The sequence below is a fragment of the Rhinolophus sinicus genome, linkage group LG03 (genome assembly GCF_036562045.2).
Source record: "Rhinolophus sinicus isolate RSC01 linkage group LG03, ASM3656204v1, whole genome shotgun sequence".
Taxonomy (NCBI): Eukaryota; Metazoa; Chordata; class Mammalia; order Chiroptera; family Rhinolophidae; genus Rhinolophus; species Rhinolophus sinicus.
In genome coordinates, this window is record NC_133753.1 from 18748205 (window position 1) to 18765274 (window position 17070).

The following is a 17070-nucleotide window of genomic DNA, read 5'->3' on the forward strand; positions in this document are numbered from 1 at the left end:
TCAGGGGTGCTTTTGTGCTTGAGTGAGCCCAGAATGCAATGACTTTCCTCATAAGTCCAGTGAGACTTGGTGAAAGGACAAAACTAGGAAGTAATCAAAGCAGCTCCAGCAGCCTTATTTATCGCAGTAAGTCTGGGTGACCCCAATGGCAGTCAGTAAGCCCGCAATCCTTTGATCTTTTAAACCACTTCTCCTTGTTTATAAGAAACTTGGCTCATCTGTTGACAAAAGTGGATATGTTAGCTGAGCAAAAAGAATAAGGTTTGGCAAAACTCTTGTTTGAAATTTCTTCCTCTGATGCAGATATTCTTCTTTCCATTCTCAATATTAAATCCTAACAGTGTGTTCAGAGTCTTCATTTCCTGTTCTGAGTGTGGAGAGGCTGTGTTTTCATACTCTAAGTGTAATATGATGTGATGGCAAGAGGCAGTATGATCTGGTCCACTCTCCAGGCGTTCCAAGCAGTGGACACACACCAGGCACTCTGTATCAGACGCTGGGTGTAGTGGTGCACATTCGAGAGACAATTGGACCTCTGTGTCTGAGGCTGGATTTGCCACGCTCTATTTCTAAAATGACAGAATTTTTCAAGCAAAGTCTTCCTAGCTGTGCTTGCTAATTCATTTCCCCTTAAACAGCAATATATTTTCTGGGGTGATAGCACAGTGATTTCTACCTCATCCACAAGGCCCATCTGATGGAAGAAAGAGCCCTGGGGAAGAGAACAGAGGTGACAGGGAGAAAATTACTGTTTGACCTGCTAGACACTTGACATGGGAAAAGATATGGCCTCAGGTTTATGTATATTGGAATTTTTAGCTCTTAAGTATACTAAGCATGGATTCAGATAACTTAACGTAGAACTATTGGATTTTTCAAGCTAGAAGGGGCATTTGGGGATAACGTACTCAAACCTTTTCTTTCTACATATGAGAAAATTAAGGACCAGGAAGTGACATGACTCATCTGAAGTTACAAAGCCACATCCTTTTCGCAATACCGCAGCTGCCTCTTAGTAGATGACACCAATTAGACACAAACTTGAAATACGAGAACAGAGATTTACCATTGCTGGGGGTACTCACTGTGCCCAGCCCCTGCCGCCCCCATCCAGTGCTCCATCCATGAAACCAGAGAATTGATGATGATCTATTGGTAATTACACCTTTTCGGAGCTCTTCTGTCTTGGTCATCAGACAGTCTTGTGAAGGTGCCGTTTACAGATTATTTTCCACAATGCTCACACCTGCATTGTGAAGGAGGCCCGAAACTCTGCATGGCGATTCCCACCTGCGATGGCCCTGTATCCCTAGCCCCCAGCAGGCAGGGCGGTCACACCATAGGCAGGATGGGTCTGCAGGTTTGCACCTCTGGCTTTGCTGGCCTCTCAAGCCTGCAGCCACAGCTGCTTTATCCCATTTCCAGCCACCAAAAGACTAACAAGCTGCCATTGGATTCCAGCAAGGCTCCTGCCAGCAGGGTCCAGCCCAGCTCTGCATGTATAGTCCCCATCTCTTTGTTTTCTACCAGGACCCTGCCCATCCTAATTTCAGGAGTTTTTCTTAAGCCTGGAAGGCACCAGAACAAAGCATCAGTGCTGTTGCTTTTCCAGATCATCTGCCATGAAACAAAACATTCTGTCCTCATAGGTAGCTTTCTTTTATGGAAAACAGAAATCTGAATTTTAATGCTAAATTTTCTCAACTTCATTAAGGAAGATGACATAACATGTGGGCTGATTACCATAAATTAAACTCTACTCATTTTCAAAATTGCACTTCTCTGTCTGTCCACCAGCCCTACACGTCCATTAACTAATGCTGGGAATCAAGAAAGAATGCTGCTTTCTCAATATGCCAACAATGTGTAAATAAGGATAATTAGGTAAAACTGTTGTTCACCTTGCTATTGAATTAAATTAAGAAACTCCTTTATATACTTTGTAGTAGATCTAAATTTATAGCAGTACATTGAGAGGAGTTTGGGACATAATTTGGTGTCAGTCAGATCTGAGTTTTATTCCCAGCAGTACAATTTAATGGCTGTGTGCCCTCAGGCAATTTCCTTAAACCTCTCAGAAATCTCATTTTCCTCATCTATAAAATAGGGTTATTAATACCCAGCTCATTAAGAATGAAATTAGACAATGCTTTTAAGTGTTTAGTAGTCTCTGGCCTGTAATAACTATTCAATATATAACGGCTATATAATTATATCTATGGTACACGATTTTAAAAACATTGAATGGATTCATTTTCAAAAAATGTCATTTTTACTATTATATGTATCTTATTTAAATTCCTTTTCTAAAACCAGTGCACATTTTCAATTAATTTCCCTGAGTATTACTCATTAGAAATAACCATTGAAATATCTCACATACGTGAAACACAGCAAAACAAATACTTCACTCTGTAATGTTTTCCTTGGAGAGAGGGTGTGTATGGCCTCATTCTCTGAGATTAAAAATTCCTGCCCAGACCAATAAAGGAAATTGAAATTGTTTATTTGGGAAAATTCAGATAACTAAAGGCTGCTTCAGATACATAATGAAATCAAAGTCACGTAACATTGTTTATCCACAGCGAGTTGTTTTATGGGGCTTCTTACAGCTGACTTTGTCTGCAGCCCTCATCCCCCTGCAAACCTGGTCTTGCGGCTTGGAGACTCAGATGACGTGGTTAAAACAATTTGGAGTCAGACTGCTGGGTTCAGTGCTTAGCTCTGCCACTTTCTCATATAATGTAATACTATGACCTCAAGAGATTGTTATGAAGAGGCAGTGAGAGAATCTGCATGAAGCATTTAGCACAGTTGCTGGTACAGTGTGCTCAACAGATGGATCCTACATCAGATGAATGATGACGACAGTTATCGTCTCAGAAATAAGCTCTGACTCTTTTCCCTCAAATATCTCAGAATTCTCAAATGAAAATCAAACCTTCAGTTTGCCATCAAAGTATAGTAGAACTAGTTGTAGATTTATAGGATTAAAGAACAGGAAGGGACTATGCTTGGCATTTTCCAGGCCATACTTTCCTACCGCCTTCCAACTCCCCCACTTTACAGATGAGGAATTGAGGCCTGAAGAGAATAAAGGACTTAGGTGTGGGGTCTCTGCCACTTAGCAGGAGAGCTGGAAGTCAGACCCAGCTATCCTGACTTTAGTCTGTGTGCTCTCCAGTGGACCCTATTATTCCCTAATAAAAATGTGCCTTTTTTGTGGGCTTTGTCGTTGATTCATGCCTTCACCCTTACAAGCATGCCAAACACATTTTCTTTTTTAAATATGAAATGCTATTAAGAAAATTCAATTCATCTTTCAAAGGAAATCAATGATTTCGCTCTAGGTGGCTGTCACTGATGTTTTATTAGGTGCTAAGTGCTGATCTCTTTCATTCCTTTCTGCTAATCTATAGCCCCTATTTCTTAGTATTTGTGCTGTGTTCACATATCACTCAGACCTGAGCTGGCAGAATAGCCTCTGTTTCTCAGGCCATGGTTTTGATTGCTAAGATACCAGGCTACTATTGATATAATCAGATAGTGTTATATCGAAGGGTCTCCGGCACATGTAGTGTGATTTCTGCTGAGGTAAATCCTCTGCTCAGTGTTGAAACCTCTGAAAGACTTCCAGGCCTTATTTGTTATTGCGGTGGCTCATCTTCCACCTTCTCCCCAAAGAACCCGATCTCTAGCTTCTTCGTCTTTGTTTCGTAGCTTCTGGTCACCCACACTGCTTCTTCTGCCACCTTGAACTTGGCTCTGACCAGGAAGTGCCTTCCAGATTTGCCAGTCACGTGAATGTCGAGTTCAGCATGCCCACAACTTCTGCCTCGAAAGCTGCTGTAAGATCCATCTCCGTGGAGGATAAGACTGACATCAGGAAGTGGGTGAATTACTCCGCACACTACAGCTACAAGGTAGCCCGGAGAGGCACCTGGCAAACGTGTCCAAACCCATCTGTTCACCCCTGTACCCTCTCCCCCTCTCCTTCCTTTTAGCAGTGCCTGCCTTGGAGGAGGTTCACCATTGTACATAGCCTTGAATAAATCTGCCCTGATTTAAATGAATAATCTCTCTAGTGGGCAAGAGAAAGGTTGGGGGGAAAAAGAAGGTGATGAAAGAGAATATAATGTGTTTCAATCATCATGAACAGCAACAATAAACATGAGTAATGGGGTAAAGGGATTATTGCTGCTCATTCATAAGAGTGTCTCTTGCAGAGTAGTAACCATAGAAGTAAGTGGAAGGGAGTGTCAGAAACAGCTAACCCAAAGCATATTATTTCAGTTACAGAAGTTGATGGAGTGGATCTGAGTAAAGTTAGGACACAGATGACCTGGTCACTGGGCTGTAACAGGTCAAAACTCAAAAGCCAAACCAGCTTTCATAACTGTAATTGGATTAGGGCTGTGCAAGGAGGAAACCGAACTGGAGTGTACTGACCTGAGCAGTGATTATATCCTGAGGAGTTAGAAGTTCAAAAGGAGATTAAATGCCAAAGATGGAAAATGGAGGTTACCGAAGAAGGATTTTGTGAAGTAGTTTAATAATTTTCTATTCTTAATAATAGCCTTAGATTTATACGATGATTTTTTTGTCTAATTGCTTCCTTAGTTGTGTGATCTACCAAAAAGAACAAATCCTCCATCTTGTGGCCAGAAAAAAAATAGCACTTTCCTCAAATATGACCCTGGTGGACTCTTCTGTCTGGAATTGTTTCCCGTGTCATAAACATCCAAAGTGTTGTTGTGGGCAACAGCTTTAATTATGAAACTCCCTTCTAGAAACATTCCCTGCCTGACATACAAAAGGTTTCAGTTGAAGTGTGTCACTTTCAAGGCAAGATTAATTGATTAATCCCTTTATAATTACAGTTACAGTATTTTGCAGAAGATATAGGTAGAACTGTAACCACTGCAATACTTACCAGTTGGGAGACTTTTTAAAGAGCAAATGTAATGGAGAGTGTCAACAACCAAAGGCAAAGGAATTCATTCATTTGATAAACCTGTCATTGTCTGCTGTGAGCCTACATTACTGGGCTACAGTAGTGAATAGGGCCAGCCCCTCTCCTATGGAGCGTGTGTTGTGTGTGCCAGGTACCATGGGAATATGGACGGGGGGCACCTAACTCTACCTAACAAGTCAAGAATAGCTTCATAGTAGAGGTGATTTTTGAGCCACTGCGCAAGGCAAAGAGTAAGAATTTTCCAGGTGGCCTATGAGGGAGAGGGAATTCGAGACCAAGCAAAGAGAATGTGCAAAGAGAGAATCGTAATACACATAGGGCCAGTGACTCCAGGGTGGCTAAAGCCCAAAACATTAACAAAGAACCTATACCTACTGAGGTATTCTCTTCGTTTGTTTATTTCTTGAGATACTTTTCTTTCTGATATTTCTCTCCAACTTTTATTCTTGGCAGGTGGAGATTGAGCAGAAAAAGAGTTTGAAGCCAGACTTTGAAGGCGATGAAATGGAAACTCCCAAGGAGTGTGGGGTCCAGTGATGAGGCCCTACTGCAGGGGCCTGACCGGAGTCCCCATAGGATGCCTTCCCGAATAGCTGAAGTTCAAGTCAGTACCTGCCATGACTCCTCCACCTTGGGAACAGTGCACTGGATCTTCCTGTTTGTGGTTATCTGCATTTTAACAGGAAACCCTGAGGTGGTTGCTTTGGAGAGGCTCTGATCCAGCCGGAAGTACCTTTTGGAGCTTGTTAATTATGCCTCCTTCTCTCCGCACTGCTTAGCTCATAGCACTTGGGTGTGGCTTGTTGTGGTTCCCAGAGTCAGGAAAAGAGCCTCCTACTTTGGTGTTGGCATGGTTTCCTTCTGATGGTCTTATGTCACTTACATGAGTTTCTGGAAAACACCGTCTTGAGAAGTTAATTAAGAACCCATCTTTGTCACTCCTTTTAGAAAAGGTTCAGAAAAGGAACAAAACAAATTTCTTCTTTGGGGCTACTGGTCCTTTCATAGGTGTCTCCATTCTTAAAATAGTCACACTATGCTGTAGTAGTTTTCAAGGCATTTCTCTCTTGGTTCTAGACTGCGTTGATGGAAACGCTTTTTGCATCTCTCTAAGGTTTCAGTCACAGGGTTTACCACTGAGTCACAATTGACAGTGGAAAAAAGGCACAATAGGATCTCTACGATTAGCCCCATATTCTGCAAAGGGTGGCTGTTGAAGGGAAAGCAAATTTGAGCTTATTTTTCTTCATTCTGGAGAAAAGAGACATTAGTGGTAAAATTATACTCAATTTAGGAGAGAGCTCCTATCTCAGTGAATTCCCAAATTCACACTGAAAAAGATAGGCCATTTCTGATTCCTGAAACAAATGGATATATACCTATATATCTATGTGGAATACCTCAGGCGTTTGTCAGGGGCATTTGGGAGCTCTTTTTATACCTCACAGCCAATTGACAGTGCATGTCTCTTTAACTCAAACTTTACAGGAAGTGTATGCAGAAAAGATGATTAAAGCTGTGTCAAAGCTAAGCTTATATGACCTTTTCCCAGAAATTCAGGGTTTAATAATCACAGTATTGTAATAGATCTAAAAGGCAGAAGACTCTAGGGTAGAGATGGGGGAAAGCCATGGTTTTCTAATGTTGGGAACATTGACCCCTGATTCCAAGAGTCTGGGAAAGGCACTCTACTTTCCCTTCATCCCTTCCTGCTTACGTTCTAGACCTCTGCTTCTTATTTGTACTTGGGTGTTTTCTACTATACAAGGAACTACATCAGCCATCCCAAAGGGGACACCTGCTCAGTAATTTAAAGGCAGCTTCTATCTGCCTTTCTATTTCGCTATGTAAATTGAATCAGAGGATGGAAAGCACGCTTAGCAGATTTGTAGATGACACAGAAAGACATGTATCCCGTCTATTGACTGGCAGATTCAGGATTAAGTTATTCGATGAATATTCATTAAATTCTAACTATGTACTAACACTAGGCTATAGAAATCATTACAGTTTTTTGAAATACGTAAGCATAAGACTGAAACTAAAAGGATGAAATTGAGTAGGCATTAATGAGAAACTACAGTCTGAGTTTTTTTTAAAATGCAACCTTCTAAGTGTAGAGTGGTGTACGTATGTGTGTATTTGTGGAGGTGTGTGTTTATATGTGTGTGTTGATGGGAAGGGTGGTAGAAAGTCCTGGTTTCACAGAAGTTCATGTAGAAGAAGCATTTTCTTCGGGAAATAGAAGGTCAATTTTGAATCAGGAGTGTATCGTGGCTATTCACCAAGGTAATGCATTCAAACTGTGGGATTAGAAATCCAGGGAGCCCTGCATGTTGCACTGGTAAGTCTACATCTGGATGGAGGGTTGGGTTCCATTCTGGGTACCATGTGTTAAGAGAGACATTAATAAATTGATTGTGTCCAGAGGCTGGTGGCCAGAGTTGTGAAGGGTCTGATTAAATAAGGAACAGGGGAATAGATCCCGTGAAGAACACAAGGTACAGCTGGAAAGGGAGTGCAGAAAAGGAGAAAATGGTATGATAGCTGCATTGAAATTTCTGTTGAGCTCTAAAAAGGGAGAAGAATTAGACTTATTCTGTGTAGTTTCACGGGGCAAACATAGGAACAAAGGGGACTTTTATAAATTACAGATGTTTGCTTCAATATAAGAAAATGTTTTCTAATAAGAGTTGTTTTAAAGAGGGATAGACTCAAGCAGTAAAATTTCCTGCTGCTGCAAATGCCCAAAGTCAAAATAGTCATCTATTCCAGATGCTATGCAAAGGTCTCTTACAGTGGATCGGAGCTGGATGACTACCAAGATCCCTTCTCCATGTAGGTTTAGTCTCAGTAGTAACAGTACTCTCTAACTCTAGTTATTTTTTTCTTTGATAAGTGGTTTTTCATGCTCTTTGAAATACCGTGGGGTCCCCCAGAGGTCTTCATCAACTGAGGGCTCCAAGGCCTAGCCCTTCCCCTATTGTACTAAAGGCATATGAGGTTCCTCATTGAAACACCGAGATGAATTGAAGAGCTGGCAAAGCGAAGGTCATTCTGGTACCTTTCTTATTGAAGATTAGCATCTGGACAACCTCTCAAGATCTCTGCCTCGCCTGCTAGCATCATGTGTACTACTTCTTGGACACCCCCACCACCCCTCACCTGCCTCCCCCTTGGTTAACTCTCACTGTCTTCATGCTTTCACTTGGACGTGTTTTGGTTTTTTTTTAAACCAAGGGTTTGGAATATCCCTTTCATGCTATCCATACATTCAGCAAGCAAATTATTATTAATCTTGAAACACTTACCACCTTGATTTCATCAAATGTGTTTTCCTTCTACTGTCTTGGAGAAACTGATTATGCGTAGCGTTTAGGGGTTAGAGAATGTAACACTATATGTTTTCAGCCCTTAATAGCCTACATACAAAACACAATTGGGTAAATTACCTTTCTCATGTGCAGATTCTAAGTCTGTCACGCTGGATTTTGTGTGTGTGGTCACAAATAATCCTTGTCTGTGTTATCAATAATGTGAAAATAGTAAAAGTTAATTCATTTTACCAGTGCATAGTATTTCTATTAGAACATTAATCAGATGTCACATATCAACAGCTGTACTTTCTTTTGAGCCTAGTGGCTTACTTTGTGACTTCATAGTAAGAGGATTAGAAAAGTACTCATTATGACATGTCAAACAAGAGAATATGAGGAAATCCCCTTTGCCACTCTTGTAAACATTTTGCATTTCACTTATATTAAATATTATTCTGGACAGTGGGTTTTTTTTGTTTTTATTTTTGTTTTTTATTTGGTTCTATCACCCTTCTCTACCTTCCTGCATTATTGGCAGGGCTCATAACCCTTGAGAACATTTTTTATGTAAAATATTTTTTATTTGAAATGAGAGTAGTTTCTATTCAAATCCAGTGAGTGGGTGAAGGCAGGAGTTTATTTCCCTAGAAATTCACATTCCCAAGAAATGTGATCTATGAAGGCAAGGAATGTATCTTATTTTTTGTTTCCAGTACTTAGCAAAAAGCTTGGAATATAATAGGTTCAGCCACTTTAAATCCTTGCTGGTGAGACAAATACATGTTAATGAAATAAAGGGAAATTACTATGTATTCAATACATGTTTGCCCAATGAATATTGACCCTGAAATTCTAAGACTATTTAACTCTTATCGTCAAATACTTATATTAAAGCAAGCAAACATGCTTTTATTCCCTGGAAGACTTAAAATAATATCTCTTTCTTTTTATTCCTGCCTCCACTGTCAACTAATGATAATTGTCAGCACTTATTGTGCAGCTGAATTTAAACTATAATGTACTTTATTCATGTTGAAAAAACATTGTTGTGCCCAAAGATACAGCAGTACAGATGCAGTCCATAGTCAAGATTATTGATTCAGTTTTGTTCCTGCAAGTCAGATCTGTGAGGAGTCTGAGCCTTGCCCATTGGATGTTCAGTGGGAGAAGAAAGCATTTGGTGGCGCGCACAGCCAGTCTTGATATGCTAGGTCTTTTTTTTTTTTTTCTGCAATAGTAACCACTGACCAATGTTACTGTGTATTTCTTTTGTCACCACAGTAAGATGGAGGTCTGAGGTAAGGCTAAAACTCGTAAAATGAAATCAGGATTTCAGAGCTGCTTTTAAGTCACATAATAAGTTTAGTGGTGGGAAGGCAGAGAATGATCTGAATTTTGTTCTTAAAAACCTCGGGAATATTAAATTGATTTGAGTAGGAAGCACTGCCATCTAGCCTACTTTTAGAAATTCTCCCCGTTGGGAATGGTAACCTTAGCTCTTCTACAAAGGATAGTGATAAGTTAATCCTAGCATATCTACAGTTTAGATTATGTTAAGAATGCAATTTAAGAGAAAATTGAAAGAAAACTGACCAAAAACAATATTGAATCCACAGAAAATATCATCTAGAAAACAAATCATCTCTGACACTTCACTACCAAGTTCCATCTAAACCATGACAGCTCTTTATATAAAATTAGTCATGGCATTCTCACCAAGTTCTAACAATGTTTTCATCCCCCCCCTTTTGTTCCACCTTCCCTCCCCCCACTCTAGTCCAAGCCATTGTTTCTCAGTCTAGTTGTGTAGGACACAGATCCTTGGCCCATGCTGGTATTGTGACCCTTGCATTCCCACCCATGGCAGCCCAGCTCCAGAGAGAGCTGTTGTTCACAATCTTAGCTGTAGAGGGCGCAGCTCACTGGCCCATGTGGGAATCGAACCAATGACCTGAGCCACGCGATAGGCCCCCTAACAATGTTTTCTAAACATTACCAATGTCTAGGCACCAGTTCCCTACAAATCACCACTTCTTAATTATTCTCTTTGTAAATGAAACTTGCTTTGCATTTTCTGACTCACATTTATGTATTTAAGGAGTTACAAGTGAACAAGGTGTATAAGAGTCATAAATGTAGAAAATAAATGTGTGTATCAGTAATATTTTCCCATGTATTAGCTAAAGCAGGAATATGGAATTTCTACATATCTTCTAGGGTGCCTTAGCAATTCTGACCGGGAGTCAGAATTTGGAGGGGAAAAAATGTGTCTCTGAACTTGCAATTCCAGAGCTGTAAAGAAATTATTCATACATAGTAATATACTTGGTAGTGTCTGGAGAGAAGCAGATAGCAGTTGTATGTAATGAAAAGCTATAAAAGAACAGACTCAAAAAATAAAATTTCAATATGAAAAAATATTCATATTGAATATAAATGAGATTATAGGGAGACGACAAATACAGCACTAGCCATCAAACCTCAAAATGCTTGAACTAGAGGCCATCCCTTAAAAGTAAGGAGTGCTAGGAAAAATTAAAGATTGCATAGCAGAGATAAACAATGGAATTAATTCAACAATTACTTATCAAGTGTCTACTCTGGTCAAGGTGCTACACTAGCAGACAGATTCTCAAAGGGGAACTAAGAGCAAACATAAGGACACTGAGGGTTGTTGGGATAAAATTGGGGTTTCTGTGAATCTTTAAAGGACATAATCATGGAGACAATCACCATTTAAGTGACTTGCTATTTTCCCAATTGGGCTTCAGTAACTGCAGCTAAAAAAGTGAGGAAGTTGGACTAATTGTTCCCTTAGGTCAGGGGTGTCCAAACTTTTTTCAACGTTTTTCACCAAGGGCCATATGTGGTAAAATACACAAATAGCCGGGCCACTCACTCGAGGTGAAGTATGTATTGCCTCACCTGGTTTATTGAAGTAAACTAAATATATTTTTGGAATTTGCTGTGGGCCAATAAAAAATGGATTGCGGGCCGCAGTTGGCCCGCGGGTCGCAGTTTGGACACCCCTGGCTTAGGTCCTTTCCACTTTTGTGGATCATTTTATTAGGTTGGTGCAAAAGTAATTGCCGTTTAAAAGGTTAAAAATAATTGTTAAAACTGCAATTACTTTTGCACCAACCTAATACAAAATACCCTTTGTTGCTCTTGTCAGTGATACCTCATGTCAACAGGACTCTTCGAATATAGTCTTAAGAACCAAGAAATTTTAAAATTTGAGAATTGGGAAAATCAACTGGCCCATGTTTTCGTGTCTCTATTTTTTACCAATCTGCCCAGACGACAGAAAAACCCTGCAATCCTCTATTTTGTAGTTGCCTTCAAAACATAGATTAAAATGGAGGATCAAAAGCATGGTGAAGATCAGTTGGAATACTGCTCTGGAAGCGCCACTGGCATCACCCAGCACATCGGTGGTGTGAGTGTAAAGAAGAGCAGAAAGGTCTCCAAAATTCTAAAATGGATATTGGATTTGGGTTCTAAAAGAAGTTTTAACGCTTCCTGGGAGCTGAGGAGCCACTTTGGGATGATCAACGATTTATGGATATGTCGTTTTATATGAAAGACTAGAGAAATTGAAGGAGGAAAAAACGCTCAGTAAACATGCTGTTTACTCAGTTTCACTCAGGTGCCCTCAGTCAACACCCTGGGACTATTGTCCTATAGCTAAATGAGATGAAGGGTCTGTCCACCCTCTCCTCACTGTCTCTTAGCAACATAAAAATTGTAGTTTAAAAAATTTTTAAAACACGTACAAAGTAGCATCTCTTCTGTGGTGTCAGTATGATTTGATTTTCTTGTACTTAGAGTTGGTCAAATGTATTGGCTGAATTCCAACTGGACAGAGCAAAAAATTCCAGCATCCTCTGCCTCAGATCAAACTCTCAATGCTAGTTGTGGATAACATTTAGCCACACTGTGACCGAAGCCTTAAGCACCATGTGCTTCAGGACCAGCAACCCCACGTGATGTCCAATGGGAGGATTCTGGGAGAGCAGATGTGCAGATCCCGACAACACGCTGTTGGACCATAGTTTTTAAGGGTTTTGAAGTATGGGCGAGTGATGGAAGGGAAGAGTATGAACTTCTCTAACCTTAAGCCAGCATTCATTTAACCTTTATGTCCAACTGCCAACAGAACCTGGAGAACACTTTACCATGTTCAAGAAATTAAACAGAATCAGTGTGTTAGCCAGGAAATGATAAAAGAGTAACCCTTCTCACCCTCATTTTTGTAATGTCCATAGTGAATTTCAGTGTGTCAGGATGGACGGACCCAAGAGCCAATGAATGATTTAGCTGATCAAAGGCTTGTATTTTCCATCATTAGTCATCTACCCTCATTCGATGTAACTTTTTGTACTATTGTGGTTAATTTTATGTAAAACCAGTTTACCTAAAAAAAGTGATATGTGCCTATGTAATAAAGTCTATACACTGGCTAACTGTAGAGGTGAGATTTGGTTTTTAATTGTTCTGCTGATTGTCATCTGTAATCGTTTTTATGAGCTATGAAAATTATCTTTTAATAAAAATTTTTAAACAAAATCTCATGGGTACAAGATTTAATGAGGTCAGGCATCATGAAAAATGTGTATTAAAAAGAAGGCCCATGACACAATTAATATGGGTAGTGACCGTAAGTTAACAAATTAACAAATGATCTGTTTAGTTATCCTAGTTAAATTGATCATGTATATAATTTAGTCAGTTCAATACATGTTTATTTCATTCCTATTTTATACCCAGTTCTGTGAGAAAACAAAATGATACAGTGCTTAAGATTTTCTTCATGATAAGTATATACACATAGTATAAGTGAGAAATATAAAAGGGCACATAATCAAATAATATTTGCATTGTGTTCCCAGCATATTTTCAGTGCTCAACAAATAACTGTTCAATCAATTGACGAGTTCAAATGACTAATGTCAATATAAACTCAGATGGGACAAAAATCAATATGGACTAGAGGACTTGGGAAGTTTTCACAGGAAAGATGTCTTTTCAGTGAGACCTGGAGGTGGGGATAAAATTTAGCTCAGTGGCAAGAGGAAGAAGAGAGTTTAGAATTGGGAAGTTTTACCAGCATGAATTAACTGTTTCAGGTGTGACAGTATCCTTTATCTGCCTCAAAGACCCACTGAGTGGAATGGCAGACTAAATAACTGGAATAGACATATAGAGAGTCTTCACGATACTTTATTATGCAAAGCAAATTTTAGTTCCACTCCATCGCCTGCTGTCATGAACCCACTGAAGTATCTTTCCAAACCAAAGTCTTAGATCTCCAAAAATCATTTATACAAACACAACTTTTAGATGAAGTTAAAGTCAAAATGCATGTACTTTCCTCCCCGAACAGTTTGAATCAACAAAAGGGACTAGGATAAAATCTCTACCTGTCAAGAGCAAATCCCAGGGCTTATGACATTTTTTTCTCTTTTCTCGTCTCCCTCCTCTTCTCCTTTTTCCTCCCCTCTCATCTTTCCACTAACAGGCTTCAAGTCCTGGGAACCTAGAAGATCTGGTGGCAGTGGCAAAGAAAGGGACATCTCAGAGACTGAACATTTTCAAATTTTTCCTATGTTGGACTGTTGAACAAACCCCTACTGCATATCTCTCCTGCTGCCTTAATGCTTGTGAGCTGCTTTTTAATGTTTATGTTTATTAGATTTATCCTCCTCCTAAAAAGCAATAGTTGACTAAGAGAACTGGCTTTCTCAGTATGTGGCAAAAATGTGCCAAAAGCAATACAAATCAGCAAGCATAAGTCAACATGCAACTGAATATGACTGAAATTCACTCTGTATTTTAGTAAAACTTTCTTATGGTCTCTTAGTGTAAATTCCCCCCACCCCCCCACCCCCACCCCCCACCTCTGAGACTCTAGTCTGGAAAGTCTTCTCTCTACTGTTGCTTTTCTTTCTGTTTGCATCTCAGAGGTTAATGTTATCAGAAATGCTGAAAGAATGTTTAAATCTCCTGATTTGCCAGAAATCACAAAATCTATCTTCCTTTACTCTCTTAATAGGCTTCTGATAAGGGAATGACAATTGCAATGAAAAAGCAAGGCTCTATGTGGTGAAGGGGAGGGGACAGAGCACTTGGCCACCAGACTACATGGAGGGGGGAACTTGCTATTTCTTTTGCTATAAAAATACAAGCTATATATCAATTTATACTCTCCTGAGATTTTTAAATTATGAATTTAAGAAGTACTCAAGACATCAGTTTAAGGCTCAGTCTGGGAAAAGCTAGCAAGAAAGTCTATGTGATTTGTCAAGAAAAACATACAAAAGAAAAAACCTGAATAACGAAAGAAATATGAGCAAAACACCGTGACACTCCACAGAGGTGAACACTCGCTTCTAAGTGAATGAATAGACCTGGTTTCTCCTCAAGGTCTGTGACCCCCTTTTCACAAAAATTCTAGCGATGGGATTCCTACTTGCAGATAGGCAATGCTCGCGTTGTGGGAATGCTTCCTTTGGCAAGGCAGCACTATCAGTGGAGACTGGGACTTGGAAGACAATGGGCTCCTTATCTCTAAAACCCAGAAGTAAGTTATCTGTGCTCTCAGATGTTCTCTTTGTAAACCATTTGGTGCTTCACTTCCCAACCCTCTGCTGTCTCTGAATCCCACCTCAGGGAAGAGAGGACTAAATACAGCAGTAACGGATGTATCCAAAATCCTCCAGATCTTGGCAGTAATATTTTCGAACATTTGTTTCTAATTAGAAGTATTTTGAATACACCCTGGGGGTTGTGGAGACAGTACCTCCAAAAGTTGGCCTGTTTGAACAGCAAGCATCATCATCATCATCGCAATTTTTAGACCCTCCTTCTACCTAGTCTCTCCTCAACATATTTTATTTCCGCTAACTAAACCTAAGACACAAAATGCATATTTCTCACTACAAAACCTCTTATCAGATACATTTCACGTGCTTGACATTTAACCTATAAATTCCTTTGCTTGCTCAATGTGCTTCGCTTACATTACTCAACAGTAACATCAATGGCTCACACATTGCTATGTGCTTTCTATGCATTACTTCATTTAATCCTCACAACAACTCTATGAAGTCAATATTATTACTGTCCTCATTTTACAGGTAAGAAAACTGAGCACACAGAGGTCATTTAACTTCACCAAGATTCATAAAGCTACTCCAGAGCCCTAGCTCTTAGCTACTGTATGCTGCTCTGCCACCTACCGAAAGTTTGTGAGTGGGTCAACTCAGTTCCAGGTGACAGCAATGACTAACCTATCTTCTAAGTACTCTGTCTTCTGCAGGAATAATTGCTAATCAAAACAGTAGTGATTCATGAAGCGTTTTGAAGCATCCACTCCATGTTCTATTCGGTGCAAAGGATACCAAGGTAAAAGAGATATGGTTCACCTTCCAGAAATACTCAGTTCAGAAGATGGTTTTTGATGGCAAATCCACCATCATGGAGAGCAGCACATTTGGTATCTTTATTTGAATTACAAAAGGGCACTATGCTTTCGGGGCTGACAAAACCCCACATCAGAGCTTAGAGAATATTTCAAGTAGATCAAACATTGGATTCACCTCTACTTTCTCAGGAGAGTCCTTTTATGCAGCGTAAAAACTACACAACAGAATGTGCATTCTTAAGTCTACTGTTGGTACCCAAATTATGAGCTTGCAGAGATCTATTCTTTAAAGACAGACATGACAGTATCTGAAGCCTAAAATTTACAAAAACAAATACATATGTAAGGAAATATGGGAGTAGTAACTGAATGTTTTAATGTTTTATTTTAATCCCAATATCAGTAAAAGGAAAGGTGAGCCAGCAGGAAACAAGATGTATAAAGGATTTGAAGGAAAAAAAAAAGATGAAAAAAATGGAAAACGAAAATCAATGAAGAGGGGATAGTTGAAGGACCTACAGAGAATAAACACATCCTTGGTGTTGAAACTTTAGGAAAAGGTGACATGTGTATTTTGAATGAGCACATGCAGAAATGTTCCTAAGAATGGCTTTGGAAGGCTGTGTCACACACTTGCCAATGCAGCAATGTCATTGCAACAAGAAATGTTTCACATGTACTTTGAAAGTTGCATTTGTCATGAGACCACAGAATCTTCTTGTCCACTCCATGATATAATCATCAACAACAAAACACAAACATTTAAGGAATTCTTAGGATTAGTAAAATAATTGGTTTTTGCTCCTAAATGCATTAAAACTTTAAAATATTGTCATTCTTGCCCTCAAAAAGAATTATACTTGAGAAGATAATGCAACGTATATACAACATGGGCTATATAAGTGGTACTGAAATGATGGATTTTAGAAATTCAGGGAGGAAATTAAATGAGCTATTATAATCAGGACAAAGATTTGAAGAAGGGATGTGTTTGGAACCAGCTCTTGAAAGTGTACCACTTCAAAAGGCAGAGGAGGAACATGGTGAGGAGGGCAAGTGCATACCAAGTAGGGGGAACATGATTGTGTCAGTAAAGGAAGTGTAAATGGTAGATTTAGACACAATCCATGTATCTATTTGATGAGAATAATAGAAATAATAGAAATGGCAAACTATGGCCAACTATATTTTCCCAAAATGAATTCAACGCATAGCAATACTTCCAGTCCCACATGCTCTTCCAGAACCTTCCAGCCCCCATCAAATAGGAAGCTATTTTTGCACCCCTTGAATCTGGGGCTCGAATGGTGGGCTTATGACTGCTCCCACCAACAGAGTACACTGGAAGTAAT

General features: G+C 39.6%; 1 protein-coding gene across 4 annotated transcripts in view; it reads left to right on the forward strand.

The window, feature by feature from the left end:
- Positions 1-8757, forward strand: part of STON2 (stonin 2) — a 126921-nt gene extending 118164 nt beyond the window's left edge. For all 4 annotated transcript variants that reach the window (XM_074327088.1, XM_074327085.1, XM_074327087.1 and 1 more), the window contains 2 exons: positions 3721-3923; positions 5429-8757. In XM_074327088.1, the coding sequence (XP_074183189.1) occupies positions 3721-3923; positions 5429-5512 (287 nt within the window). In that variant the 3' untranslated portion in view covers positions 5513-8757. The remainder of the gene's footprint in view (positions 1-3720; positions 3924-5428) is intronic.
- Positions 8758-17070: the final 8313 nt, after the last annotated feature.